Raw genomic sequence first — 25370 nt, forward strand, 5'->3', positions numbered from 1 at the left:
AGTGTTGGTTGGGTGGGCAGTTCAGATAAAATCCCGAAACAAAAGTTTATAATAATTTCACAATAGTTCTAAGATTAGCACAACCATGCCAGTGAATCATGACCAGACCATAGCATTCGAGCAATATAATTTTGAGCAAGAAGCGCTTTTAAAAATCTTTCATAATTTAGGGAAATTGATTTCTACCAACTCAGAATATAAAGTTTTGCGTAAGAATGACAATGCACTCATGCTTGTAAATCAGAATTAGCAGCAGATAACACTTCCACAGGCTTAAACTGGGACAAAAGTTAGGTCCAACCAATCAAACCAAACTGTCAGCTTAATGTAAACTCTAATCAGCGTAGTGATGTCATATCTGGGGACTCTGGTGATTGGTTATTGATATTCTGATGGACACAGCTTTATTCTATTTAGGGCTGAGGTCTGTGAGAGGTGCCTAATGAAGCTGAACTGATCCAGTCTCAGGTGGGGCCAATGACCTCACCTCTACTGACCGTGGGGACGCAGCGACTCTGCCTGATTAGTCATGATGACACATCCAAGCTCCCACCACCTCCACTTCAGATTCAGAGAGCTCCGGGCTTTTGACCCTCCTCATGTGACGCTGCCCAGCCAACGGATACAATCTTAACTCACAAACGGTCAATTCTATAACCTTAAAATCACTGTCATCCCCATCCTAAAACAAATTCTCCTCGTCAAGGCCTTTAACCAACGAAACAAACGACCGTTAATGTCAGTTAGGCTACTGTTTGTGTACTGGTCCATAGAGAAGCATCCTGGGGCGGTTCTCGTCTGTAGAGATTGGCTGAGCAGGTGGTGCATGCTGTGTGTACTTGCCATGTCCTGTGCATGGGGTCTATGGTTCCAGCGCTGGTATCCTGGGGTGTCGTGGGGGGCAGAGGAGCTGGGGGGGCAAGGGGGGCTGGCAGGGGTGTGCTATCAGAAATGCCGTACTCCTCCTGGTACTTCTTGCATTTTTTGTAGTGATTCCTCATCTTGCTGAGAAATGTCTGAGGAAGGTTTAGTGTCGCGTTAGGACAACGACAATTTGCGTTGTGAGTGTCAAATTAAAATGTTGTTGTAATTATGTATGCAGTAGGCATAAAAGGCTTATCCTTAAGTTGAACATGATCAGAATTCTGCTTTGCATGTTTCTTGCTTCCTGTTATCTGGTCAGATTTTCAGTTTCACTATAAACAGCCTGCCAGCGGACTTGATAGGGGAATTCTAACCAAGAGAGAATTCACGTAAATAGTTCCTCTTCAGAAAACCAGAGAAGACGGAAGAAAACATCACCCCCCTCAGGTTGTACAATAAAAAAGGTTGAAAAACGCATGCGGTAGGCTGGTCGGGATTCGATCAGAATGAGAAAGCCACACGTGTGAGAGTGTAGATAGCAGATCCCACCTGTGAGGTGTGGGGTGCAGACAGCCTCTCACCTGAGCACCACACGACCTGCACCTCCCCCGTCTCTCCCTCAGCTTCTGCACGATGTCCCCTGCCCTCTTCTCCGTCTCTGACACGGGTCCCCGACACATGGGACAGTGGGGTCCCTGGGCCCTCACAGCTGAGCGGAAACATTTGCGACAGAAGCTGGAAGGGTCGTCATGAGACATTTTAGACCCAGAACACACCCAGACCCAGAGAGCTCATCAATGGAAGGCATAATGTGCACAATCAACATTATGTATTTTCATCATTATGGAATTTCACTCTTTGGATGTTACATGCGGTAGAAGATACATGAAAATGAAAACGAAACGAAAAGAAGATGAAAATGTGTTTGTTGTGGAAATCTTCAGGACTCCCACAACTCCCTAGCCAATGTTTGGAGTATGGTACTCACACATGCTTGCAGCACTTGGTTCTAATGGGGGTTTTCAGGACATCCTGGCATATCGGACAGTCAAAGTCCTCTTCCTCCACTCCGCCTGGCCAGCTGGCCAGATACGACTCCACAGCCTGGCCAGCCCTCTCTGGATCACACACGCTTACCATGGGTTCTCAACACAACAGACCTGGAGACAGATAACAGGAGGGTGGGGCGTGACAGAAGCGACTTTGTTAAGGCTCAGAACTAGGTCGAGTTCGGACTCTATTGATCCTATTCAATCATGAGTATGTACACAGATCAATATTGGATGGATGTTGATGGACACCAGTGGAAGACTTGTAGTTATTACCGAATTTCCCAGGATGATTTTGAGCAAGGTCTTAAATGTTTCAGCTTGCGTGTGGTTGGTCTGAACCAGGTAATTTAGAATGTTCCTTCTAGTGATTTCCTCGAGTCATGCACAACACACTATACTACACACATTATCTCTGTTCTCTGTGGCCTCTGTCTGAGGGTCGGCTCTATTACCGGAACACCATGATAACGTAGAACGCTATAATGGGAACGCTTCTGAGACGTCCATAATTCACATTTTATCTGAAATGACGACTCTGACTGAAGTAAAAACGTAATAGGCACAGCTCCCATGTACCATCTCAAGCAACATACTGTGTGTGTCATGTCAGACATATACTTCCTTTCTTCCTTCTGTCACCTTGCCCTTGAGCAGCAAACACAACCGTACAGAATTATTCATTTGTTGGAAATGTTGTGTTGTTCTCCATTGGTAAACCACAAAAACCTGCAAACTCCTTTACCAACTTAAACACATGGGTTGTCATTCTTCCTCCGAAAACTTTTTAATATCCAAAAATGACTTACCACCTGTAAAACGTTTCCAATCAGTCCAAAATCTCACATGTGGTATTTCTGTCTGGTTCAACAGAGCTCAGCAGAGCAGTGAAGTCAACAAAGAAACACACCGACACACTGACTAGCAGACTTGGTTTAAGGTTCATTTTCAGTTTCACTTTGCATGGAAATCACCAAAAGTTCTTGCAGAAATAACACGAGCCCTTTAATGACACCCTTTCAACTTATTGTAGGCCAATACAGGTTGAGCTAAATAACCACCAGTTTGTCCTTATCAAATGGCTAGCGATCCCATTTCAGAAGTAGGCCTAAGTTGTAAAGCCTTTCAAAAATGACAAAACATACATTTACTCATTTAGCAGACGCTCTTATCCAGAGCGACTTACAGTAAGTACAGGGACATTCTCCCCGAGGCAAGTAGGGTGAAGTGCCTTGCCCAAGGACACAACGTCATTTGTCACGGCTGGAGATTGAACCGGCAACCTTCTGATTAATAGCCCAACTCTCTAACCACTCAGCCATCTGACCCCCCAATATATATAATAGTATATATATATATATATATAAATATAATAGTATATATATATATATATAATAGTATATATATATATATATATATATATATGTATAAAATATAGTTTCATTCTTTCAATATCCTGTATTCCGATGCATTGTGATGTTAAATGACATCATCACCAACTTCATCTGTTCGTCAACTTCAGTTTTCATACCCCATTAATGAGAGAGCATGCACGTATGCTCCAGCTTCTGATTCCACATGGCCAAAGGTGAGTGATCAACTTCTCACACCACCAGAGCTCTCATTGGCCAAATCATTCAATATTTATTCAGTGGCCCCGAGATGAAGAAACCATCCAGTTCTGGAGTCAATATGGTATTCATCAGAGATATTGAACTCATCTTTATTAATAACAGTTCCATATAGCCTTCCCTACTGTGAGGATCTAACTCAGCAGATCTTAACACGCTTTCTCCCCAGCAGGAGTCCGACTTGTTCATTCTACCTATTGATCTCAAGACCAGTGGTGGGTCGTTGGTTGGTTCATGTCCCATTCATTTTCATATTTGCATGCATGTTAAAAAATGCGAAGCTGCCATTCCCTGTGCGTCACCCCGGTCACGCTGTGCTGTTGCCACTGGGGCATTCATCAGTCCAGCACGCCATGTGACTCAACGCGGTGCCCATTGGGAACAGTGATCTTGTGGTGAGTCCACACTGTGAAGGTAGTCAGTGAACTGTTGGGTGGATCTGGAGAGGTTGAGGGAGGTGGTGGTGGTGGTGGTGGGGGGGGGGGGGGTTATGGGCTCAATAATCACAGTATTGCTTTTTTTTGTATGTAAATGGATGCCTTACTGTACCTTTGCAGATCCTTAATGTGAGTTAAAATTCCCAGGTTCAGGATTCCAGAACGTCATGTGCAACGCTATCGGATGCTTTTTGCAATCATTTCTTTGCGACCGCCCATGCATTGGAAGGCCGGTTTTAATATCCTGAGGGATCAAAATGTCACAGAGCACACGTGTGCACCGATCTTCCTTCTTCTCTCACCAAGGCACCTTTAGTGTACCTGAAGAGATGTGGCCAGGGGGGGGGCTCAGAGTGAGGCAGCTCGTTCAACGCAGGGCTGTTGGAGAAGAGATTAGCGCTCATTAGGCACCCCAGTAGTCATGCGACAGATGCTACGGAAAAGGATTTACATTTTTCATGCTTATGAGGAAAAAGATGATTTATCACGTGCAACTCTGAATGTGGAAAAAGGCCCATGGTTGTTTGTCTTTTGAGTTGGTGTACTGACAGAAGAGCCGTCTTTAGTCCTGTGTTTTTATGTCCACTAATACAGTATAATTGCACCTAATGTATGACAAAAAGACAAATTCAAATGGATTAACTGGGCCACACTGAATGCATAACAAGAGATAAAGAAAAAATGTTTTGTGTGAAGGCAAATTGAGAGCCTCTTTGAAAAGCATGTGAGTCAATGACCCCAAACCTGATCTATATGGCTGTTTTTTTTCCACCCAGAAGAGACAACATACCCCCTTCAATTAAAGCAGGTCAATATTACAAAGGCTGCATAACTACATAATCAATATGGAAGATGACTGCCTGGCTTGCCTCAGTCCAGCTAATTCAGTGGAACCCTCAGATGCAAATGCCAATCAGACCACTTCACTTTCAGGAGCCAAGCAGTCAGGTCATCGATCAGACCATACATGTGAGGACGAGGGGACCGAGGCAAACAAGAAAAAGAGGAGAGGAAGAGAGAGAGGGAGAGAGAGAGAGAGAGAGAGAGAGAGAGAGAGAGAGAGAGACAGAGAGCGAGAGCGAGAGAGAGGGAAAGAGGGAGACAGAGAGAGAGAGAAACAAAGAGGGAGCGAGAGAAGGGAGAGGGGGCGAGTGGAGCCATAGAAAGAAAGAAAGAGTGAGGGGAGGAAGAGAGAAGAAGAAATTGACAAGAAAAAGAGAAGGGAATACAGTAGCTCAGAAAGCAACGTAGGGTTTTCATCACATGTTCACACGGCCCTGTTCCAAAGAGCACCCCACAGGACGCAGAGCACCCAAAGTGTTTCATTAGTCCTCATTACAATGATATCAAATCCAAATCAATAAAGGATCCCCCTACTCACATGCTCCTTTGACATGAAGACAGCTTTACTCTATAAAGGAATAGCAATAAGACTTGGTATCTGAGAAATACGATGTATTCCCAGAAGACCTTGGGGGGTATTTTATTTATTTATTTTGTGTTTAGTTTTTTCTTGCCAGTTAAAGCCTTTAAAGAGTTTAGGACATGGATTAGTTTTCGTGCTGCATTTATTCAACCCTGTTCTTGAATCCTGTTGCAAAGTACATCTGGCCCGGGGCAAGAGAAGACATATGCTACAGGCCAGCTGAGAAAGTTACCAGGCTTATGCCGGTGGTTGTAATGTCAACACAAACCATGACCCCCTGCATCTGCATAGTCATGATTTGCCACATTGTTTTATAGTTGAAGCGACCTCCAACCACACAATTTGTAAATTTCTGAAAGAAAAAGGATTTGTTAGGTTTTATGATATCCGACTTTTACAATTAATTCGACTCCTGAATTGCAACCCTCAGAAAATTCTCCTCAGAAACATGCCACAGGGGCTGCTGTGATTGGAAAATCAATCGTGCAAGGCTTACAAATTAAAGAAAGTTGTACGTGCTTGAGGAAACACCTAATTGATTGTCTGTGGTGAATTGCCGTGTTCACAGCAGGATAACAATTGAATTCATGGCTGAGCATCTTGCCAAACCTACACCTGATGGGTCATCCAGTTCAGACAAAGATACTGCAGAAGCATCACACACTTTACTTCACAAACACACAGTGCCAGAGCCCTACCCTGCCCTACCCTGCTTGAACGCTACGTGACTACCGTATGGAACTACAGATTAAAGATGCTTGATGCCCCAAGTTGAGAATCATCATTTCATGTGTCGATCTGGATCTGGTTCTGAAAATATAAAAGGATTGCAAATGCTTGGGCTGGGGAGCTGTGCTTCATACAGTTCTTTTTCGTAGTCTTTGTGGATTCAGATGTCCTTTGATGTTATCTGACAATATATAACTATGACGTTAGGGGCCATGTCCTCTACATATATGAACCAGTAAATACAGTGAGTTTTGATGTGGGTCTATTGAGATATGTGAGGAACACTTTTTAACAAAGGACTATATGATTTCCTAATCAAACCCCAGATTATGTTTTACATGTGACCAAATGTACACAAAGTTTTTTTTTGTAGATTGAAACAGACACGATAAACTTGTATTAACGTATTCTGTTTGAAATCTTCCTCCCAACTTTACTGTTCTTTGAAATACATCTCATGTGTCTTCATCTCGCTTGTGGCACTGACTTGCACTGCCAAAACATGTTTGAGACGTTAGTAAGTGAACATTTGCTTTGACGACTAATAGACAGATCTATCAACAGACATCAAGGTTTTCACAGTAACATCCCTGATAAGCCCATAATATTGGACCTGATGGAGAATAAATGGATTTTGAACAAAGATAACAAAAAAACCACGACTCCCACTTGCTAACGGAAATATCCTTATTTCTGATACTTTGCACCAGAAGCAGAATGAGATGCTATAGATTTGATAGAATGAGGGTCCTTCTAGAAACAAAATGACATGTTTTTATTCTTAACACCCCATTACCTTACGGGGGAGTGGTGCATCAGTGGACCTCTTAAAGGGAGGACATGAAGTATCCCTGGGTACCTGTGTCTGCCCTGGATCAGGTACACAGCAAATGAGTAGCATTTCTCAAAAAGCCCTGGTTATTTCAAACCGCCTGCCTGTGGCTGTTTTTGTTCAGCAGATGAAGGTGCTGAGTACAATATGCTCTCGCAATGAAAAAGGACTGAAAGCTGCTTGACGGATACAAATGCAATTTTTGTGGACCAAATTCTGAGTCAAACTGTCCTTAATTACAGACATTTCTGCATTTTTGTGATTTCTCTATACCTGTTTACTTATTGTTCTGGTATCTCACCTAATAAATAATAGAAATACTTGTGGGAAAAGCATGTCCAGTACACTGAAATTACAGTTTCATTATGGCTCGTCGTCAAATAGTCTTGGAATGAACAAGGTACATATTTGTGGTAGGGCCCTGAGGGTTGTGATGGAAACATAGGTGAGGATTTCATTTTGCCACAGGGCAAGCTTGGTATCTGGTAGCCCATAGTACCACTAAAGACATGATGTTCCAAACATTCACATTGCCCAAGGTAAGTGTGTTCATTTCATCCCAGGAAATTTCTTATGACTTGATCTTTGAAGGTAAATTAAAATGTTACTTTGTTGATTTTTAAGCATTGGTTAATTGGTTAACCTTGGTTTATTGGTTTACCTTTATTATCTATTCATTTTTGAAGACTGTACTTTTTCAGATATTCTGTCTCCAAAAGCATACTCAAGGTCACTGTGAAGGGCTACTACAAGTTAAACAGCAACAACAACAATCTTCATAGGCTAAACCTTTAAGTCCTTTTTTAAACATGCATGACTGTAATACGTTCACAGAAGATGCAATTAGTTTTGGGATATTTCATACCATATCTTTCAAGGTGTGACAAATGCGAATGTTTCCACCTTCCATTTTCTGCAAATTGAAAATTAATTTTTCTGAAGGCGCTATGTGCCTTAGACTTTAATCCAACGTTTATGGTTACTTGAAAAATATTCAAAGAACATCAATGTAGTTGAAGTCAGATAGTTAGTTCAATTTCATAACATTTCATGGACATCGAATAGATCCATCTACGTCTATCCAATAAACCTACAGAACATGAACATAAGGCTTGGCTGAGATAAACGAACCACTTACATATATAGGCTACTTTACATGAGAACAACCGAACTGTCACGAGGATTAAACGAAATACACATGCTTTGAACTCAATTAAAAATTTCCTTTGCATTAGTGATTTGATAAAAGCAATCTTTTTATGCATTTTAGTTTTAAATGCTAGTTTTCCCATTGGCTATTTGTACTGTAGGGCATAATGAGTTGTGCATCAATATAGGCTACTTTATAATAACTGAGTTCTGTATAATAACTGTTCAATATGGATAATTCGTAGTAGGTTACAAAGCAGTAGAAGAAGAGACGATGATCAAACAGGGCTTTTTAGACAATGCAGCGTTGATCTCAATGGTAAACTAAATGTGTGTGCGCGGTCGCAAAAATTTGAGAGAGAGAGAGCGAGAGAGAGAGCGAAAGAGCGAGAGAGAGCGAAAGAGAGCGAGAGAGAGCGCGCGAGAGAGAGAGTGCGAGAGAGAGAGCGAGAGAGAGCGCGAGAGAGAGAGAGCGAGAGAGAGACACACAGCGAACAGCATTTTCAATGGGGAGAATTTGATAGTTTAACTCAGTGCAGGCGTCTGAAGAAAGAGACTATTGGCTGGAAATGACTGTTGAATAATTTCCAACATCATAGGAGCTGCATGTCACGTAGAAAGATACCTGACCAAATGGGCGTGTAGCTGTGTACTTAAATCGGATGCGATTGACAGTTGGCCGCGTGTCTTTCTTGTTTCTTGCAACTTCTTTTTAACTCTGCAATTGAACCACATTATCGATGAGTCATCATCGAAGTTTAATCAACCGCTCAGGCAACTTCCTTGGACTTTTAAAAACAACCCAGCACTAGAACATCTGCATCCATGAAAACATACTGACAAGGTAAGTTAAGGTTATTCTTAATGGTTTCGATATGTTAATTAGGCTATACCAGCCTTCACTCGATTCGATTTAATGACATTACAAGAAATTTCCAGTCAAACCCCGCCGAGACAACTAAAACATAACTATCAAATAGACAGGGAAATTAAAGATGAAAAAATAGAGGTGAAGTTGTTTTTGATTGATAATTCAATCAAAATGATAGAATAAAATCAATTATATTTACATAAATTAAGTGCCTTACCACTTTAGCTTAGTTACAGATTAGTAGGTTTGGGGTTTTTAACTAAATTGCTGCAATTACTGTGAGCTATAAGAATGCTGCACTTTTAAGTCCTTGATTATCTGGACTTACTAAATGCAGTTTTTGTATGTCTCTTTGGATAAATGCATCTGGTAATTAAATATATGTAAATTATTAGCTCAGCAATTATTATTCATCCCAAAATATATTGGCAGCTATAGACAGTTTAATTTTGATGTTAACTTCATTCTTCCTGTCAACAAAATCAAATCAACATTTTGGTCTGAAACAGCTTGTGAATCAGAAAGGTGCAGGCTTAGTGTCTTCTGCTACAACCTTGTGTCGGCATGTACCTTGGCTTTAATATCATGACCACATCTACCTAGAAATCTGATTCATAGCCCAATTCATAGATGCGGGCCCCCTATAGGATCCCATTTTACTACCAGTAATCATTCTATGAAAGTTCTCTCCTCGATCCAGCCCTCACTACCATCCCTCCCAACCAGCCCTCACTACCATCCCTCCCAACCAGCCCTCCCAACCAGCCCTCACAACCAGCCCTCCCAACCATCCCTCCCAACCAGCCCTCCCAACCAGCCCTCCCAACCAGCCCTCCCAACCAGCCCTCACTACCAGCCCTCCCAACCAGCCCTCCCAACCAGCCCTCACTACCAGCCCTCACTACCAGCCCTCACTACCATCCCTCCCAACCAGCCCTCCCAACCAGCCCTCACTACCATCCCTCACAACCAGCCCTCACAACCAGCCCTCACAACCAGCCCTCACAACCGGAGCTGTTTCTCCCTTCCCAGCTCATATTCCAGCCCCCAGAGAGTCAAGCATGCCTCATCTCCTACCTCCTGCTATGCCCACGGGCCACTTACAAGCTCTGCCTCATTTTGATGTTGACAATACAAATTGAAATCCTTTTTGTTACGGCATTTATTGTGTTGGGGACGTATAGGATTGTAGTACATCTCTGGCTGCTGACATGTAACACTTACATAAGGAAAATGGAGCAAGAGAGAGAGAGAGAGAGGGAGACGGAAAGAGAGAAACGAGACGAGAAAGTGAGGGAAAGAGAGAACTACTTAAAACAGGGTTTCACAGAAAGGGGCCGGACAAATCCATTGAATTCAATGTGTAAAAAAAGGAGTCATTTGGAACTTGTAATCATTTGTCCTCGGTTTTAGATGGGTGTGACCACAGATGACATTGCGTTCCACTCCAACATCCCAGCTGCGGCAGATCTAACCGTGGCCGTAGTGTACGCTGTGTTTGGTAAGTCAGCTCTACAGAGATGAATAACACACACAGACAGCCACAGCCAGGGAGATGACCGTGGGATATATACATGGGAACCCAAGGCAGTGTTGTCGGTATAGTATGGATTTCCTGTCCCTCACCTAAACCCTTCCTGCTTCAGCTTAACCATATCCACAAACAGCATGATGCCAGACAGGACACGTTGAGAATTGATAATGTGTGTTTGACATTTCTGTGAATGCCTTTGGGGGAACATCGAAGCAGAACAAGCATGCTCACCGCAGGTGCAAAACACCCCTTTGTCAAATCCTTTCGATAGAAACACAGGCGACCTCACACGCATACACACACAAACACATTCTCAGCATGGTCATGGGTGTGTGTCTCATCTGTGTGATCGTAGAAGACCCTGTGGGGTTCCTGACGATGAGTTCTGCGTCAGGGACCCAATCCTGACCAAATCCTGCCTAGATTAGCTAGCTCTCCATCCAAGCCTTTGAACTAAAGCATGTTGATATGTAATGCAGGCCAGCACCACATTCTGATGAAAGAAGCCGAAAAACTGCCACACTTCTTTTCCCCCAGGTGCAACAGTACGATAATGCTCAAGTGCAGCGAGTCGTACGTGAAAAAGGATGTGTGCCGCAAGACACAGAGGGGATAAAAAGCATTTAGCGTGGATTTGAACAGTTCACGAGAGTCCCCAAGCTTTCCCATAGATGAAAAATGAAGTTTCTTCCTTCCTTGAATGCGTATTCCACAAAAATGTCTTTATTTTTGTCTACTCCCAAAAAACATTCCACATTGTGGCCTGATGTTGTCATACTCATAATTCTAGTCAGAATATAAGTCTGAAAACTGTCTGTTGGGCTGTGACTATGGGGCGTCTTTCAACCGAACTCGTAAAACAAATGCCTCTTCGCTCAATTGGATAGACCTACAACCAATCAGAGCAACGTAATATGTTGTTTGTTGAAAACAAATTCAACCCAAGGGCTCTTTCGTGACGTTGTTGATTACGTTACGGTTGATCATCTGTCCATCATCGTATAAAGCCTGCCCTGACAATTTCATTGGTCCGCCCAGATCCTGGTTTTATATAGTTGTTTCCAATACGAGACCCTCCAGACCCAACTTCCCGACACATTTTTTTGTGGCCGGGGCGAAGTTGGGTTGGCAGTTCCAAGTAGGTTTTGTATTAAAACCAGCCAGAAAGACCTTCCATGAGACCCTGTTTCAGCAGGGCCTGTGCATGAGACCCTGTGTCAGCAGGGCCTGTGCATGTCCAGGACAAGCTGATAGCTAGGCCCTGTGTGTCTCCTTGCAGGAGTCTGTTCTCTGCTCGGCAACAGCATGCTGCTCTACGTCTCCTACAAGAAGAAACACCTGCTGAAGCCTGCAGAGTTTTTCATTGTTAACCTGGCCGTCAGCGACATGGGCCTTACCCTGTCCCTCTACCCCATGGCTATCACCTCCAGCATCTACCACAGGTACCTCACGCGATTGGTCTTTCATCTCTGTAGATCAGGGGCACCTGCGATTGATGGCGTTGCCAAGGCCTTGATGTGAAACGTTGTCATTGCTTTGCCGTCATCAGCAGAGGTGGGGGCATGGACTAGACTTCAACTCCCTCCTCTCTCTGTCTCTCTCTCTCTCTCTGACTCTCTCTCTCTCTGACTCTCTCTCTCTCTCTCTCTCTCCTGCCTCCTCTCAGATGGCTGTTTGGGAAGACGGTGTGTTTGATCTACGCTTTCTGCGGTGTGCTGTTTGGCCTTTGCAGTCTGACCACTCTCACGTTGCTCAGCATGGTGTGTTTTGTGAAAGTCTGCTGTCCCCACTACGGTAAGTCTTCAAAGAGCCGCAGCCCAGTCTTGTCTGCGGAAATGACACAGGATTCTAAAGTGGACCCTCTTAAGTGGTCGATTGTTGATTTATTGATGGAGGCAAATCAAAAGGCCAAGACAATCCCCCTGTGACTTAACCAACATGAGATGCGCTTTGAGGACTGTCACGCTCCCTTGTCTCTGCTCTATTAGGGCCACTTGTGATGTTGGTTTTAGCGGTGCAGTCGTAATGTTATATTCAGCAGCGATCTCTCAAAAAATGGATATCCGTCTGTAGCACAGAATAGGTTGGCATACAGTGTGAATCGTAGTATACACAATACAGACATTTTCAGTGAAAACCTTTAGCAGCAAACACCTATCTCTGTGATAGTCACGTTTCTCTCGAGGAAGGAGTTATTCCAAGGCATTTCTTCTTTCAGAGGTCTCTAATGAAATTCCCTAATGTTTACGTTTATTTGTTATTTGAGAAGGTACAACACACATGAATTAATAAGCACTTGGGTCCACCATGTACATGTGCCAGATACAGCCATACAGGCTAATTAGCATCTGCAGTCCCTAGCAGATTCATAAATAAATTAAAATTCATTAATAAATCTCATCTCCAGTCCTCAAAAGCAACTGCACGTGTCAACTGCATATTTGATGTATTCACAACAATGTGTCCGTGACGATCGATTCTTTAAACCTGAGATGAAATTGTTTGGGATCTGTCAAGGTAACCGGTTTAACCCAGTTCACGGCCGCCTGCTGGTAGCCTGTGCCTGGGTCTATGCCCTGTTCTTCGCCTGCTCCCCTCTGGTCCGCTGGGGCGCGTACGGACCCGAGCCCTACGGGACCGCCTGCTGCATCGACTGGCATGTGTCCAACCGGCAGTACGTGGCTCGCTCCTACACCCTGGCGCTCTTTGTGTTCTGCTACATTCTGCCCTGCTGTGTCATCGTGGCGTCCTACACGGGCATCCTGGTCACAGTGCGGGCATCCCAGAAGGCCATAGAGCAGCATGTATCCAGGCGAACGCACGTGAGCAACCTCCAGACCATCATCGTGAAGGTAAGACGGCACGAGTCAGGCAGAGCGAGAACATAACTCCTCCTCATGTTTTTAGGCACATGGCAAATGCAATCTGAAGCACGTCGTGTGCATACTCATTGAGGAGGGAAGGGAGGAGGGAAAGATGAAAGTACACGGGGTTAGAGACTGTGGAGAACCACCACTTAACCCCAACCATAAAACTGACAGATGAGATATAGATTTGAGTATAGATTTAAACATTGACCATGTCATTCCCAATGACAAAACCGTGAGTTTGTTCCAAAAACAGGAAGTTTGTTCCAGAGGAGAGGAGATCGTGAGAGAAAGCCCTGTGCCCCGCCGTTTTCTGTTTGAATTTAGGAGCTTAAAAATGGCTGGAGTCCTGAGATCGATTGCAATGACCTTGGGGCTTATGGCAGGGGTGGGGAACGTCCGGCCGCAAAATCATTTGGACTGGCCCGCCATGGCACTGCAGGAACCATATTATTAGGTGCATTATTGGTTGGCAGCAGCACTGTTTTTGTGGAAGAGGACCGTGGAGGCGCGCAGCGTTGCGTACCAAAACATTTTGCTCGTGCTCTCGCATTAAGTGTGGAATTCCTCTCTAGGAAATCAAACCCAGAATACGTTGTTGGTTTGGGCTAAGCCCGAATGTTTACAACGTATATGCCTCCGCGCCTGATTAACACCCAGATCCCAGCTAACATCACAAACCTCACCAAAGAGAAGCAGTTCCAGCCATCACATTAGGGGTGAGTTAAGTAAATGTTTGCAGGCACATTTCAAGTTGATAATTCTCTACGGCCCCCGAATGATTTAATCAATATCCAAATGGCCCTCGGCAGAAAAAAGGTTCCCCACCCCTGGCCTGTAGAATGTGAGTAAGTCAGAGCAAACTAAAAGTATCTCCCGGTCTCTCTTTCCCTCGGCCACTCTTTCATACAGTGCTGTACTTGTTTACAAGTATTGTATTGTATTGTTGTTCTGAATTCAAATCCCTGTTTCAAAATGCCTCAATAAGTGCTACTGGGCCAGCTTTAATCATGACGAAGTATGTTACTTGTTGCCGTGTCATTAGTAAATCTACCATTCTCTCTCTTGTTATTTCACTCTCTTTTGCCTGTCCTTCCTTTTGGTCTTCATAATGGTGTAACTCCCCCCCACACACACCACCATGACCACCAAACACACACACACACACACACACACACACACACACACATCTCAGTCTAATTGCATTTCTCGGGATTAAAAACCCAGTTTCCAAACCTCTCATAGACCACTGGGATTACTACAATGACACCTATGTCAGTAGTCATCAATCCACATCCCTCCCTCTGTCGTTCCCCTCTGTCTGTCTCCTGGCCCGTCCAGTGTGCTCATCCTCATCACCATGTGTGCTCGTAAACATCTGCTCTCCTGGGCCAACCCCCCCGACCAGCCACACCGCCCATCAAACAGGAGCCCACCTCCCCCGCGGCCGTGACAACTGTGATTATTATAGGCACTCATCCAGAACTGTTCCAAGTCCTTCCCCACTGCATAAGTCTCGAGGAGGAGTCCAGGGGGTCAGAATAAATGAATTTCTCTGAAAACGACGTGAGTGAATGAAGATGGTGCTAGAGGAGAATCTAATGGTTATCCAAATGAGAGGGGGAGGCAGGAATAGCAAAGTCTCCCTTAGAGACAGGAGATCTCTCTCTCTCTCTGTCTCTCTCTCTCTCTCTCTTTCTCTCTGTCTCTCTCTCTCGCTCTCTCTCTCTCTCTCGCTCTCTCTCTCTCTCTCGCTCTCTCTCTCTCTCTCTCTGCGAGATTGGCAATGACCTCAATAGATCTCCTCCCAGTGATGGAGCTTCTCATTAGCAGGAATTGGCTCTCGTCTCCGAATACATTGTGATGGATGAGGAGCCAGGAGCCAGGCCTGCTTGGCGGCCATCGTCCCTTCTACATGGCTTTCAGGACCCCTCCCCCCCCCCCCCCCCCCCCCCGCCCTTCCCCAACCAATCCATTTGAAGATGCTTTGCCTGCAACATACCTTTTTCTCGCTGTTGGATCAATTGACAGGCAAAAGCCCCTGTGGTATGGCCTCACCTCACTCGATACTAAAAGTACTTCAACGTTCTCTTTCAATCATTTCAAAAAGCCTGTGACGGTTGGACTTTTTGAACGACGTTGAGCAGTTGAGAGCAGTTAGACCACTGAGGCAGATCTGGTTGTCAGTGATTACTGATGGGTACTGTAACAACACTTCTTCCCTCTCCTCCTGGTAACCCAGCTCAGCGTGGCCGTGTGCATCGGCTTCTTTGCCGCGTGGAGCCCCTATGCCGTCGTGTCCATGTGGGCAGCGTTTGGCCACATCGAGAACATCCCGCCCCTGGCGTTCGCCATCCCCGCCATGTTTGCCAAGTCCTCCACCATCTACAACCCCATCATCTACCTCTTGCTCAGACCCAACTTCCGCCGGGTGATGTGCAGAGACCTGGGGAGTCTCCGGCGGGCCTGCATGCAGCGCTGCTTGTGCTCCCAGGGCCCTGAGAGGGTGTGCCCCTCCAAGCCTGTGGTGCGCCTCAGCTTCCGGACACTGGGCCTTCGCTCGGGTCAGTCTTGCTCCACCGACTACACCCACGCTGCCCTGGCTGGCTCGAAAGGCTGCATGCCCTGCGACAAGTGTGCCGACGCTTTCGAGTGCTTCAGGCAGTACCCCAGGGTCTGCTGCGGGGCCAGTCCGCCGGGGAACGTCACCCCCCCCCAGGACCAGACGGCCCTGGACGGCCCCCGGCCTCCGAGGCAGGCTGGGCCGAAACCGCTGCGGCGAGAATGTCACAAGAAGTCGCTGTGCGCCACTATGCGCGGCAAAAGGACTTCTGAGATCGACAAACTCCAGATCAATTTGGAGATGGTGCCAGGACATGCCAAGATAGCTTGGCCTTAGTAATGCTATACATTCCCTTTTTTAGTTCTATTTTTGACATCACTGAAAGCATTTCAAAAAATATTTTTTACGGTGTAATATTTATTCTATTCATTCCAGATATGTATTTATTTATAATGTATATAACCGGTGACTCATTACTGGAAATGACTTAGTAAAACCTGAGCTTCACCTCAGGGAATCCCAGGGTCTTGAGCCAGTGTGGAACCATGCAGACACAAACACAGACATTAGGTGCATTCGACTTCATGCAGCGCCGGCGTCGCCTGCAGCCGCCTGCAGCCCGGCTGACTCGAAGCAGCCAATGGCATTCTCAGCTTCGCCGGTGCTGCATGAAGTCGAACACACCTATTGTCAGCCTTCTTTTGACAGGATGGGGAGTCAGGCTGTGACACATAACTCCTTATCAGGTCACATGAACAACTCTGGGCCAATCGCTATAGCAATATCAATTGTTGAAGAAGACAGTTGAACAGCAACTCCCTTGAAGCACTGTAATCCCAATTCAATTATTGTTTACATTTGGTGAAAAGGTACAGGCTAGTATATAGACAGTATATAGACACTAAATAGTATATACGAGGAAGGAGATGGTTTAATGCTACAAGATAGAAATACAAGGTTGTGCATATTTGTCAGGAACACTAAATAATATATACTATAAACGGGATGGTTTAATGCTACAGGATGGAAATACAAGGTTGTGCACATTTTGTAAGGAATACCAGACGGGGTTGGGTCCAAGCGCAGAGCGCAGATTTAATTTGAATGGTTGGGCAGGCAATGATCGGTACACGGGTAGACAGGGCAATACAGGAGATCCAAAATGGAGAATATGAAAACTAGCCAAGGTCAGGAACAGAACAGAGATTTTAACAAGGCTCACACTGAACCAGAACCAAGATCAAGACTTTGCACCGGACAACACACAAACAGAGACTTAACAGAGACTTAAATACTAAACCCTCCGTGAGACGCAGGTGCAGCCGCTGGTCCTAATATTGTGGGGATGCCCAGCGCAGCAGCCAATTACCAGCTGCAGAAGGCTCTGGCGTTACCACATTATGGAATAATGAGTTGGATCAAGATCAAGACATCAGAGTAAAAACAAAGACAGAATTACTACCAAAGTACTTGTCAACAAAAATGTAGATACTGAATGTTTTTTCAATTTTCTCCAGAGCTATGGAACACAACAATAAGTGGACTGTATAAATGGGCAACACACAGATATCGGGGTAAATACCAAATTCAACCTGTAGCAGCTGTACTGTAGAAAGTGGTGGAAGAGGTGGAAGAAATTGAATTGTGTTGTCTGGTATTATTGATTTGTGAACTGTTCTGTATACGAAACACTGTAAAATATGCATGGCAATCATTGGCATGGGTTTTTCCTTGTCACTTTAAATACATCTTGTCGATCAGGTCTATGAAAGCCATTGAGTCATTCTGTCTCCATAGATAATCTTAATTGACTCTGTAGTTTTGCTGCCGTACTGGATATTTGTATTGAAAACTGTTGTTTCAATAATTCATGTAATTACAAGCTTTCTGTTTGGGTACTTAATGATGTGAAATGGATTGTTTGTATTAGTGAAACAAACAAAGCTTCCTAATCACACTGAATATATTGGGCAATCAGGCACTGACATGAACACGTTCTTAAAATCTGATAGGAAATGCTAATTGTTGGAATGAAACACTTTCATCCACATCGGTATTCCCTATCTGATCATAAATTATTCCCACCACGCTGTGATTCATTTTCTTGTGTTTTGAAACAGGATTAATAAAGCCACCACTAGGTTCTGATACCAATTTTGTTTTTAAGATGATGCTAACGCTAACATGAAACAGGAATCAGTGTCAGGAATCAGTATAAAAATGTATGCCTGGAATCTCGGTGATATTTTCCTGAACCTTTACAACATGCAATTAAAATAAAATGTTTCAACGTTTGTTGTTATGGATTTAGATAGACATGAAGAACAGTGTAAGTGTTTTGGGGTAGATCCCGTAGAGATGTTGCTGATGCAGGGACTTGTATCAAAGATTCAAGGCGACTCAGGGATGTTTCCACTCTACGTTCACGTTTAAAGAGGAAATACAGAAGAAGACTGAAATCCTAAAGAAAAAGAATACCCCCCCGATTAAAAAATGCAGTTCTTTTCAGTTCTAACCGATTCACTCGACATTTCAAAACAGTTCAAGTCTGTTCTGTTATTCCAACTACTAAAGTGTTACTAGTTGGCGACATAAAAGTCATGTCAATGTATAACTAAAGCTACACAGCAACTTATTTATCTGAAATTGACAACTTTAATAAAAAATGCCTGTGGTAAAAAACTCCTGGGCCCTTCTCGCATTTTACATACTGCACACACACACACACGCACGCACGCACGTACACACACAGACACACACACACACAGAACATACAAATAAACATCCAATAATGTCAAATTCACAACATTGTTATAGTATGCATAGGAAACCACTGAGGCAATGAGATAATGGTGCATGTGTCTAAGTGCTAGGATTCATCACTTCCACACTGTGACAATTAATTATGTTTGGCCTCGAGACAGTGGTTTCAATGACAGAGGCCCATAAATAGGATACTTTATCTGTCAAACTGGCAATTGCTTCTAAATTCTTACACATTCGTGTTTCATTTGGTCTATATACTGGAACAAATATCATGCATGGAAGAAACAATTTCAATTTTGAAGCTACAGGGAAAAAGATCTGGAGCTCTTTGATGAAACTAAGTCCAATTGAATAATTCTGATAATAGAATACAAATGACAGCAAAAAAAGATAGACATGTGCTGCCCTCCAAAGGAGAAATAAGGACATAGCAACAATATATCGTTCCCCTTTTTTTGTTTACTTACTACACTAAGCCGGATATACCGCATTTTGTGCCAATTCTATGAAACACCATTGATGCCACCTGTAACAGGAGAACATGGAAATTGTAGAATCCACTTTACTTCTGCACGGTCAAACAACAACAAGATTTGGAATTCTCAGAAGATAATCAAACATTGTTATTGTTTGCACAATAAGCAAAACTCCATGTGTAACTCCCTTGTTCCATGTATAACATAGTCTCTGGGCTATTTCCTGTCCAAAGCCAACATAGAAACACAGAACAATTACCTATCAGTGAGGGAAATGATTATTTTGATAAAGCCCGGTTTTCAGCACCTTTCCCCGTTAGGCTCACTGTAACGTCAAATGGTCAGACATGGACAAATAAGATAATGAAAGTTTTGGTCATTTCAATACCTGCTCGAGCCACACACATATGGTAGACTATATTTTTTCCGACATTGTCGAAGGGGCAAAACACGACGGCGAGAAGGCAGTCAAAAGATCACAGTGTGAGTTCTCAGTCCCTGGCTCGTCCCTAACCTGGGCTATCCGTTGGCCCGGACCAGCCTCCCTCTCCTGTCTAGGGCTCGCTGGTGCACACGTCCACCAGCCCCTGCAGCACATCCGCCTTGACGACGTTGTGCAGGGCCTTGCAGAGGCGCCCCAGCGTGCAGCCCACGCTGCCCACCTTCATCGACCAGCGCCCCAGCATCTGGTGCACCTTCTCCGACAGGCCGTCGCGGTCGTAGTCGTGGTCGATTTCCTCCAGCTCCACGTCGCTCAGCCCCAGGCGCCGGGCGCACTGCTTCCACTTGGCCCCGATGTGGTCTCTCAGCAGGTCCAGGTGCTTCTCCGTCACCGCGTGGTCCTCTGGGGGCGGACGGATTGAGCCCTGTCAGACACCGTAGTTCCACACGGACCACTGTGTGCGGACCCTGCCGGGGCCCACACGCCATCTACTTCTCACTCAAGACAGGGCTGAGATCACTGTGCATTTTCGACGGCATGTCAAAGACGGGGGGGGCCAAACGTTTGACTGTCGACTATTTTTGTGCTCTGAACAAGGCCGTGGGGATACTCTGACCCGTGGTATTATTCATCCTCTTTATGAGCGGCCATCAGATATGACTAGTTGCGATCATCCGGTCCAAAGTGCCTTTATGGAACTATTTGGAGAAAGTGTGGCAGGAGACTTACCGTACTTCTGAATGTCTTTGAGAAGCGAGGTGTTACTGCTGTTGGACAGTAAGCTTTCTGGACTCCGGTGAGAGTCTGGAATGTGGGTCTTTAGACTGTTGTTGTTGCCAATCTGGATACAACTGGCGTTGTTGAAGACCATGCTTCCTAAAACACACACACACACACACACACGTGCACAACACAGTGTTAGTCATGGAGATGGCCTTACTATCGGCTGATGAGCCTGTGGAGTGTCATCGTGGTGACGGCCCTTCCTTCATCCATACCTGGGTCTAGTGCGGGTGCACTCTTGCCGGAGTTCTGGTTCTCAAGGGGCCAGGAATGCTGTGAGACGTACTGGCAGGGATTTCTGAAGGGCTCTGGGGTGTGATTGGACAGTGTACTGCTGTAGAGGCTGGAGGGAGAAAAGACAGGGTGAGGGTATGGCTCCTCCTGGCTGTTGGGCTGGACAGGCTCGGCTTTGCCCCACGAATGGACAGTGGAGCCTGGACTATGCCAGCCCCGATCTGGGTGCTCCTGGGACATCAGCCTCTGAGGGGGGGTGGTTGGGGCGTAGCCGGGGGGAGACAGGGGGCTGGAGTCTGGCTGGTCTGTTCCCCAGTTGGCCCTCCTCTGGGGCCGTTCTTCCATCTGGCCAGGGCTGAAGGGAGGGCTGGTGAGGCTGGGGACCCTGGCGTCGGTCTGGAGGGAGAACTCTTTGAGGTCCTCGATGCTGGCCTCCACTGGGGATCTGACATCTGAGCTCATCAAGCGGGCCGGCAGGTCTACATGAACACAACACATGGGAGGAGATGAACATGGACCGGACGGCACCGCATGCTGCTCCATTCAACCCCCTGAAGTCAGCTGAAGAGGCGAGTAAGAAATAAGGACGTTCAATGTGAACAACCTTACAAGAATTAGTCATTGAATATTTGAAATTGATATTTACTTGCAAGTAACACCAATACTGATATGTATTTTTAGGTTTGTGTCTGTGTGGTGGGGGGGGGGGGGTAAGGATTGCAAGACATAAATTGAAACAAAGTTATATTGTTCATCGGGCTACGACACGTACAATATACTGTAAACTAAATTATATTGAAAAATACAGAAAAGAAACTTGCCTTAATTTGGAATAGGAGTGCAAAAGTACGCTGACTTTTAGTCTGTATCCCTTTAACGTCGGCCACAATAGGTCAATACAATTTTGAAACAAAGAGAGTTTGCTCTATATACAGTATATTGGCCTTTCAAAAAGAAAACTATTACACCAGCATTACTCTCAACATGGGATTGATGCAGTAGGTGTTTTAGGCTAGTAGTGTCAGATATTGATATGGTCACTGATATACCATGCCATCCTAGTGAGAAGGAGGGTGTTGTAGTGTAGAGAAACAGAGCTGCCTACCCTCGCCTGCTGCCGTCACACTGTCTGGAGGCAACGAGAAGGACTTCATCATCTCAAGGAGATCCTCTGGGCCTTCGTACGACTCCTACATGGAAGTCACATGACAGTCCAAATGTAGCCTGAATACATGTTTTCCATATGAAATAACTGCATTATGTACACTCTTGGATTGTAAACACATTGTGACTATTGGAGGTGCTGCTGGGTTCTATTCACGACTTGTTTCCGATACTGAAATCAGATGAAACTTGCCCTTAGAGCCATAGAATCTCTTTCTACATAAGGCTCCAGCTTCTCTTGGTAGACTGGTAGGAAGGATGTGTATCCCTCTGGGAAGTAGGATAGTCCAAGTGAGAGAGAGGAAGAGAGAGAGAGAGTGAAAGACAGATAACAAGAAAGTGTATGTGAGCGAGAAACACAGTAATGAAATTAGGCCAGTCATCTGGCTTACGGCAACAATCACCCGGCCGGAACAAAGAGTCACTTTACTTCAGTACTTCACAACACAACATGCCTCAGCCGCCTTGAAAATCATGTTCCCCTTCACCGTATGGTTTGCAAGCCATTGAAACACACACACACACAATGCATGCATACCTCTAAACGTCGGCCTGTCCCGTGGATTCTGACTCCAGGCTCTTCTCATCAGATCTGTCATCTCGGGGAGGGTGTCGGCTGGAATGAGACCCTCGTCAGGGCGGTCGCCTCGCCGGACGCACTGGCAGATCTGGTCCTCACTCCTGGCATCTATGAACATGGGCATTGACCCGGCACCCACGGTCAAAGAACAGCTATCGAGCCGTGTTCCTTACCTTCCCGAGAGGGAATACACGGAGAAGAAATGTTGCCAAAACAACCCCCCCCCCTCCCCCAGAGCATCTGCTAAATGACTCAATGTCATGTCGTGACTCGAGTGAGTTCCCCACGTCACTCACTCTCGTAGGGCTCCTGGCTGGTGAGGATGACCCACACGACGATGCTGAAGCTGTACACGTCCGACCTCTCAGTGGACTGCGTGTGGACGCTCTCCAGGTGCTCGGGCGCCATGTAGCACAGGGTGCCGGCGGCCCTGACCCCAGCTGAGGGCTTGGTGCGGCTCTGTCGGCGAGACTCCTCCTTGGTCAGCCTGCTCCAAGTCTGGCAAGTGGCCAAGCCCAGGTCTGCAATCTGGCAACACCCATGTATGTGGATATACTGTATGTCGTGTGCATACAATCCGTCGCACGCACCGAAACCCACTCTCGTGTCAATGCAAATGGAATGTAAGTAATGCTTGTGACTGTTTTAACCAGGCACTTGGACGGTTGTCAAAGTGACGGTAATACATATGTTATAGTAAAACATCTTGTTTATTGTACCTTAATGTGGAAGTCTCTGTCCACCAATATGTTCTCGGGTTTCAAATCCTTGTGTATGACGTGGTTCCTTGACAAATACTCCATGCCCTCCAGGATCTCCAGAACGATGCGGCCCTTAATGGACATGGGAACTTGAACCTGGAAGGCGGGACGGGAGAGTGAGAAGTCAAATGAAATATGTGAGCTGGTCTCGTTTGAGTTGTCAAGTGTCTCGTCTGGTCATGTCGACCACCGCAGCCCCACGCGGTTCATTTGGCGCATCTGTGGGTCTCACCTGGTCCAACATGGCCTGCAAGTTCCCCTTGGGGATGAGCTCCAGCACCAGGGAGTAATCCCCATCATCCAGGATCACTCCAAGCAGCTTGACCACACGCTCGTGGTTCAGTTTGGTCATCAGGCTGCCCTCTTCCAGCAAAGACTTCTGACTGAATTTTGCTCTAGGTGAAGCAACCAGGAAAGCATTGTGGAATGAATTTGTATTTTGACCGACAAGCATAGGGACGCACAAACTGCCACTGCATGAGCCTACCAAATAGGTCATGTGAGCAACAATAAACATCAGTTCAAATATTCAATAGTCTTGAAAAGTGGGCTTTATGACGTGTTGCATGAGGCTGAAAGTGCAGTTAAGCAGTATTCAATAGTGGAAAGCCCCTATGGACTTACTCATTGCGCGGTGGTCCTGTGTACACCGTCTTCAGTACCACCTGGCCCAAAGTTTTGTGATAGCATAGGTGAACTTGTCCGAAGCCGCCGTAGTCCAGGTGCTCTTTTTTAATAAGGTCGGAGGATCGCATACGAATGGAATCCAAGGAAGTAGCCATACCCAACACAGTATAATATGGGTGTAATAGAAATATCTGAAAATGTATTTGCCCATACAAAGTGGAATTAAAGTAAGCACTACGTTACTAAGTGAAACAATTATGTGATGTTAAACTATCCATCGCAAAGCAGAAGTAAATCTGAAAGTGAAATTCGGATCTGAAAGCAAAAAACTAAAACAACTGAACACAAACTGCACTCTGAAAATGTGTAGGCTACGTCCTTAATTGTTTTAAAATATACAACATGTTTTTATGACCACAGTGAAACTACTGAATATGAAACTGAATAACTGAACAACTGAATACGTTGAATATAAAACTTGAACGTTTACATTTGCCTTGCTGAGTTATTTCCGGGATAGTCGCTGCAGTGAATGTTTTTAAGCGAGCCAGCATAACTCGAAGTTTGAAGTACTACTAGTCAATTTCAGAGCAGTAAACTCAAACCATGAATACCAAGCGAGCCAGGATAACGCGAAGTTTGAAGTACTATTAGTCAATTGCAGAGCAGTACACTCGATCGATGAAGACCAAACGAAAGGCATAAGCGAACTGTTGCTTAGGGCCCCCGTGGCCACCAGAGAGAACATGAAATTACAGTTTAATGTAAAAATTATATTGATTATGTTAATGGTATTTATACAAATTCGGAGGGGCCCCAAAATCTATTCTGTTTAAGGCCCCATAAAGGCTTGGGCCGGCCCTGATGGTAGTTTATTGTCAAATGTAGGCTTACATTGGCCGGGTTTCCCAGATTCGTTAAGAAGCCGTCTGTGCGTGTGTCTGAGCGTGAGCGCTCGCGGGCACGCACGAGAGAGGTTGCTTCTTATGTGTTTGTAAATTGTATTTGATGTGTTCAGAGTACTGCAGTGAAACTGAGCAGAATATGAGAGGGAACACTAAATAGATAAATAAATAAAGACCTACAATAGTCTATTCGAAATGTTTTTCCAGACGTGAGGTGGCGAACAAAAACTTTCACTTACTGGCATTAAGACTAATCACACGAAAGTGACAGTGAAAAAAGAAAGAAAGAAAAACACAATTTAGAATATGATCCATTGATAAAAAAGCTTCTGTGAAAGCATGTCGGGAAACCACCTGAATTGTAACGCATGTGAGTGTGGGTGGCATGCAGCGTAGGCCTATCTGAGGTATCTAAGCGATCCAACCCTGTGTCCCACACTGAAACCACATCAAAGTATTTGTCATCATTATTCGCCGTTTCTCTATGTTGTAGGCCACATGTCCAAATGATTCATGATCATTACGGTAAGATCACTATCCACAGCTTTGTTTTCACCATAGCCTGAAGTTTGGTCGTAGGACTAAGATGCTGTCTCAGCATTATAATCTTTGGATGGAAGAGAAAATCACAAAAGCCTGCATTGTGAAAATTACAATTGTGTTAATTAAAACGTTTTTCT

General features: G+C 45.0%; 3 protein-coding genes across 5 annotated transcripts; 1 reads left to right on the forward strand and 2 right to left on the reverse strand.

Annotated features, from left to right (window-relative positions):
- Nucleotides 1-523: 523 nt before the first annotated feature.
- Nucleotides 524-19937, reverse strand: LOC146270860 (E3 ubiquitin-protein ligase RNF138-like). Its single transcript, XM_084707549.1, has 5 exons — nucleotides 19857-19937; nucleotides 1853-2024; nucleotides 1446-1599; nucleotides 840-1016; nucleotides 524-607 (listed from the first exon to the last, which is right to left on the reverse strand). Exons 2-5 carry the CDS (start codon nucleotides 2002-2004, stop codon nucleotides 524-526), a joined length of 567 nt encoding a protein of 188 aa, XP_084563675.1. The 5' UTR covers nucleotides 2005-2024; nucleotides 19857-19937.
- Nucleotides 4111-24348, reverse strand: ripk1l (receptor (TNFRSF)-interacting serine-threonine kinase 1, like). Of its 3 annotated transcripts, none has more exons than XM_084707150.1 (11): nucleotides 24276-24348; nucleotides 23783-23976; nucleotides 23391-23553; nucleotides 23117-23254; nucleotides 22694-22925; nucleotides 22356-22505; nucleotides 22011-22087; nucleotides 21759-21843; nucleotides 20635-21132; nucleotides 20366-20512; nucleotides 4111-4359 (listed from the first exon to the last, which is right to left on the reverse strand). In XM_084707150.1, the coding sequence occupies exons 2-11, from the start codon at nucleotides 23938-23940 to the stop codon at nucleotides 4349-4351; spliced, it is 1659 nt and encodes a 552-aa protein (XP_084563276.1). In that variant the 5' UTR covers nucleotides 23941-23976; nucleotides 24276-24348; the 3' UTR covers nucleotides 4111-4348. The 3 variants fall into 3 exon arrangements, with proteins under 3 accessions (XP_084563276.1, XP_084563275.1, XP_084563273.1); XM_084707149.1 differs by lacking the exon at nucleotides 4111-4359 and adding an exon at nucleotides 17023-18413; XM_084707147.1 differs by lacking the exon at nucleotides 4111-4359 and adding an exon at nucleotides 17023-20038.
- Nucleotides 10402-16288, forward strand: LOC146270862 (opsin-5-like). Its single transcript, XM_084707151.1, has 5 exons — nucleotides 10402-10489; nucleotides 11802-11964; nucleotides 12189-12316; nucleotides 13040-13374; nucleotides 15632-16288. The coding sequence occupies exons 1-5, from the start codon at nucleotides 10402-10404 to the stop codon at nucleotides 16286-16288; spliced, it is 1371 nt and encodes a 456-aa protein (XP_084563277.1).
- Nucleotides 24349-25370: the final 1022 nt, after the last annotated feature.

This window comes from Hypomesus nipponensis, chromosome 10 (genome assembly GCF_054491055.1).
Source record: "Hypomesus nipponensis isolate SF chromosome 10, ASM5449105v1, whole genome shotgun sequence".
NCBI lineage: Eukaryota > Metazoa > Chordata > Actinopteri > Osmeriformes > Osmeridae > Hypomesus > Hypomesus nipponensis.

Coding starts and splice junctions, on each gene's coding strand:
- LOC146270862 (XM_084707151.1), top strand. CDS start 10,402: ATGGGTGTGACCACAGATGACATTGCGTTCCACTCCAACATCCCAGCT. Junction 10,490..11,801: donor CGTAGTGTACGCTGTGTTTG/GTAAGTCAGCTC, acceptor GTCTCCTTGCAG/GAGTCTGTTCTCTGCTCGGC. Junction 13,375..15,631: donor TCCAGACCATCATCGTGAAG/GTAAGACGGCAC, acceptor CTGGTAACCCAG/CTCAGCGTGGCCGTGTGCAT.
- ripk1l (XM_084707147.1), bottom strand. CDS start 23,940: ATGGCTACTTCCTTGGATTCCATTCGTATGCGATCCTCCGACCTTATT. Junction 22,088..22,355: donor GGACAGGCCGACGTTTAGAG/GTATGCATGCAT, acceptor CCTACTTCCCAG/AGGGATACACATCCTTCCTA. Junction 21,844..22,010: donor GAGATTCTATGGCTCTAAGG/GCAAGTTTCATC, acceptor ACTTCCATGTAG/GAGTCGTACGAAGGCCCAGA.
- LOC146270860 (XM_084707549.1), bottom strand. CDS start 2,004: ATGGTAAGCGTGTGTGATCCAGAGAGGGCTGGCCAGGCTGTGGAGTCG. Junction 1,600..1,852: donor ACCAAGTGCTGCAAGCATGT/GTGAGTACCATA, acceptor CGACCCTTCCAG/CTTCTGTCGCAAATGTTTCC. Junction 1,017..1,445: donor GCAGGTCGTGTGGTGCTCAG/GTGAGAGGCTGT, acceptor AACCTTCCTCAG/ACATTTCTCAGCAAGATGAG.